Source organism: Crocuta crocuta, unplaced genomic scaffold (genome assembly GCF_008692635.1).
Source record: "Crocuta crocuta isolate KB4526 unplaced genomic scaffold, BGI_CrCroc_1.0 scaffold8, whole genome shotgun sequence".
Taxonomy (NCBI): Eukaryota; Metazoa; Chordata; class Mammalia; order Carnivora; family Hyaenidae; genus Crocuta; species Crocuta crocuta.
In genome coordinates this window covers 1,367,151-1,371,202 of record NW_027532162.1, presented here as the reverse complement: position 1 = coordinate 1,371,202, position 4,052 = coordinate 1,367,151, and the positions used below count along the sequence as shown (strand labels likewise).

The 4,052-nt window shown below is 58.5% G+C and overlaps 1 protein-coding gene across 1 annotated transcript in view; it reads left to right on the top strand.

Annotated features, from left to right (window-relative positions):
* The window catches only part of TNFAIP2 (TNF alpha induced protein 2), an 8,332-nt gene extending 4,847 nt beyond the window's left edge, over window positions 1–3,485 (top strand). Inside the window, exons 8-11 of the mRNA XM_077776539.1 lie at window positions 850–972; window positions 1,220–1,375; window positions 1,560–1,681; window positions 3,339–3,485. Of these exons, the coding sequence (XP_077632665.1) occupies window positions 850–972; window positions 1,220–1,375; window positions 1,560–1,681; window positions 3,339–3,480 (543 nt within the window). The 3' untranslated portion in view covers window positions 3,481–3,485. The remainder of the gene's footprint in view (window positions 1–849; window positions 973–1,219; window positions 1,376–1,559; window positions 1,682–3,338) is intronic.
* Window positions 3,486–4,052: the final 567 nt, after the last annotated feature.

Below are 4,052 nucleotides of genomic sequence, written 5' to 3'. Positions count from 1 at the left end.
GTGGCGCGGGGGGGGGGGGGGGGGGCATGGAGGGGCCCCGGGAGGTGAGGAAGGGCAGAAGCAAGGACCTGGCACTTGTGCAGCCAGCTGTTGAGGCCCGTGCTGCCCAGGCAATGGGGGCCATCGAGGGCTTTTGACCTCGTCCCCACCACTTCAGCCCGGGCTTGGCCTCAGAGGGGCTGCCAGGGCTGGGAGCACGCAGAGAAACGCTGATGCCCCTCCCCGCATTGAGACCCCATCCTGAGCCTGCACACTTTTTCTCCAACTCCCTCAGCACCACCTGCCCGTGCCACGTCCCCATGCCCGACTCCCAGCTGTGATGCCCAGAGCCTTTGGTGGCCGCTGCCACATCTGCTTGGGCCAAGAAATCCACAGAAAGCCCTTGGCTCCTTTGGCAGGGGGTGAGGCAGGGGTCCCTGGAAAGGAAGAGTAGGGGTCCCCTGCCTGCCCGCCTTGTTCCTGCTACCCAGGGCAGGCGGCCATCAGTGACCACGGGCAGTGAAGGCCTGGCGGTGACCCTGGATGACTTGGCACAGGTCCTCAGAGGCCCAGCCAAGCACAAGCCCTTGTTTATGCAGGAATTTATTTATTTCAGAGGGGGCGGTGGAAGAGGCCCGCAGGCAGGCAGATGGCTGCCTAGCTCCAGAGCTGCAGCTGGTTGACCGTGGAGAAGGGTACATGGACCCTGTCTCCACTTCCTGTCTGTGAGGGGGACTTGAGTTCCCCAGGGAGTCGTCGAGAGCCCCTTGCCCCTGCGCTGCACCCTGTGTGTCAGCCTGCGTGTGTCTGCGGCTGGTGGCCCTCCCTCCGCAGGGCGTGACCAGACATCCTGCCTCTCCCCTGTCACAGCCGCTGTTTAAGAGGTTTACGCAGACCCGCTGGGCCGCCCCCGCACAGACCCTGGAGGAAATCATCGCCACCGTGGGCGAGAGGCTGCCTGAGTTTTTGGAACTCCATGACTGTTTCCGGGAGGTGAGGAGGTGCTGGGCTGGTGACTGGGCAAGGCGGGGCGGGGTGGGAGGGGCAGTCTGGACACTCACGCTAACGTGCAGATACTTGGAAAAGACACACACACGCACATGCACGCACACATGCACACATACCTCGCTTTTGCTTGGCATCTGCCCCTCCCTGGACTCCTGGCTTCAAGGCCTCGAGGGAGGGTAGTGAGCTCCCCACCGGTGAGGGCTCACGCGTCCCCACTTGCTCGCCCTCCCAGGAGCTCATGGAGGTTGTCCACCTGCACCTGGTGAAGGAGTACATCATCCGCCTCAGCAAGCGGAGCCTCGTCCTCAAGACCGCGGAGCAGCAGCAGCAGCTGGCAGGTCACGTCCAGGCCAATGCCGACCTCATCCAGTGTTTCTGCACTCAGAACGTAAGCTCCCGCCAACCCCTCCCAAGCACCGCGGGGGTGGGCGGCCCCTGTCCCAAGTGCCTTCAGGGCCAGACACGTCCCCGGGCCTCTCCAAACCCGATCCATTCCGGCCTGAACTACCCTGAGCCCTTGGGTGCCTTTTGGGGAAGGGGCAGCCTACCTCCAACCAGACCTGTGTCTGCAGGGCTCCCCAGCGGCCTGGCTGCATCACGCCCTCCCCAAGCTCGCCGAGATCATTCGCCTGCAAGACCCCAGTGCCATCAAGATTGAGGTTGCCACTTACGCCACCTGGTACCCTGACTTCAGGTGAGAAACAAGGGTACCACGGGACCTGGGCAGCCAGCATGGCCCTGCTGGACCTGGGCAGAGCCTGGGAGGCCGGGGTCAGCCCCTTCAGGCTGGTAGAGCTCAGTCCCAGCAGTTAGCCCGTGCCGAGGGCTGACTGTGTGCCGGACACAGCGGCTCATGCATCTGATGCCCCACTGACAACCTTATGAAGCTGACGAGGCCCGGAGTGCTTACAGAGCTTGTCTAACACAGCTAGTCAGTCGTAAAGCTGAGACGGCAAAGCCAGGGAGTCTGGCTCCACAGCCCGTGGTTCTGGCCTAATGTGACACTGCTCTCAGAGGGGAAACGAAGACCAGAGAGGCTAGGGCCATGGCAAGTCAAGAGTGAAGCTGGGGACCCCATGGAGGTCAGCCTGGGGGTCTTCAGAGTGAAGGCACAGCCCCTGGCTGCCTGAAGGTCTGGTGAACTAGGGCAGTTTTTTCCTTAGGCTGAGTCCTCTGACACGGTAGGGAAAACTTATACAGTCTTGAGTTGGATTGCTTCGCCTAGTCCAGCCTAGTCTAGCCTCTGGCTGCTCCACTCCCTCCATCCATCTACCCATCTACTTGTCTACACACTCACCCATCCATCCATCCACCCACCCATACAAACACCCTTCTATGCATCTACTCATTTACCCATCTGTGTAGCTATCCAGCCATCTGCTCATTCATTCTTCTACCTATCTCCAACCATCTACCCATCCACCTACTTGTTCAACTATCTATCCATCCATTTACCTACCTATTTATCCACCCATCTACCCATCCATCCATTCATCCCATCCATCTACCCCCTTACCTACCTATCCATCCACTCATCCTCTTACCCATCCATCCACCCACCCATACCAAACCAATCTATTCATCTACCCATCCATCTAGCTATCCGTCCATTTGCTCACCCACCTGTCTACCTATCCAACAATCCATCTACCTACCCACCCACTCATTCATCCATTCATCCATTCACCCACCTATTCATCCATCCATCTACCCATCCATCCACTTATCCATCTACCCATCCATCTACCCACCCACCCACATATCCATCCACCTACCCACCCGTCCTCTCTCCCTCCATCCATCCACCCATTATTGAGTGGTCTCCTGCTTAGTACCTAGCCCTGTTCTAGGTATATGCATTGCTTGTGCAATGAAGTATAAGACAGACCAGGTCTCAGTTCTCTCTCATGTAGGTTACAGTCTAATGAGGGTTAGCAATTATGAAGTAATCAGGCAAAGAAATAAACTTACAAGCTGTAAAGATAGTTTAACCAAGGTTGTGAATGACAGGAGGCGCTGAGTTGGGAGATGGGAAACCTTGGGGGAGGTGACATTTTAGCTGAGACCCGAAGGGTGAGAAAGAGCTCTTCACCTCCAGAGTGTGGGGGAGAACATTTCGGGAGGAACAGCCAGCGCAGAGGTCTGAGATGCGCAGGGGTTTGGTGCACTCCAGGGAAGGACGGGTGGCCGGGGCTGTGGGGCACAGCGGGCAAAGGAGAATATGGCCCCCTCATGGGCAGGGCTGGGCTGCAGGGCCCTGCGGCTTGCACCAGGTGTCTGGGGAGCTGGGAAGAGGTGTGAGCAGGGGTGTTGGTGACTCGGCTGGACTGACGGGACGCTTTCCTTACCAGCAAAGGCCACTTGAGTGCCATCTTGGCCATCAAGGGAAACCTGTCGAGCAGTGAGGTCAAGAGCATCCGAAGCATCCTGGACGTCAGCACGGGGACGCATGAGCCCTTCAAGCCCCTATTTTCGCTTATAAAAGTTGGTTAGCTTTTCCTGCCGCCTGACCTGCTTGTGAGCACCCAGGAAGCATCGGACAGCACCCCCCTTGGTGGGCCAGCACCCCCCTTGGGGTGCCCTGCTTCTTGGCCCCTCAGCAAAGCCTGCTGCTGCTGCTTCTGCCCAGCATGGCTAAGGCACCAGCCCCTGAGCAGCCAGGATTGGATGGACCCTGGGTTGTTTACCTGCCCAGCTGGGGGCGGGACACCCAGTGTGGGGAGCAGCACTGAGCTGAGCTCAGCACGTCTATGGAATGGAAGGCAGAATTAGAAAGGAAAGAAGGAAAAGATGAACTTTTAGCTGGGGCCTGGGCCTCCTGGGTCCTCCATGCACAGACAGGGGCGCCTCCATGGGTCCTCCGGGAAGTCAGCCTGAGGTCTAGGCAGGGCAGACTTGACCTCTGATCCTTTGGCCTCTGTATCAGTGTCCTATTGCTGCTGTAGCCCATTCCCACCGACGCGGTGGTTTCAACTGGATCTAACCTTTCAGTCCTGGAGGTCAGAAGTCTGATACATGTCTCGTGGGCTAAAACCAAGGTCTGAGCAGGGCTGGTTCCTTCTGGA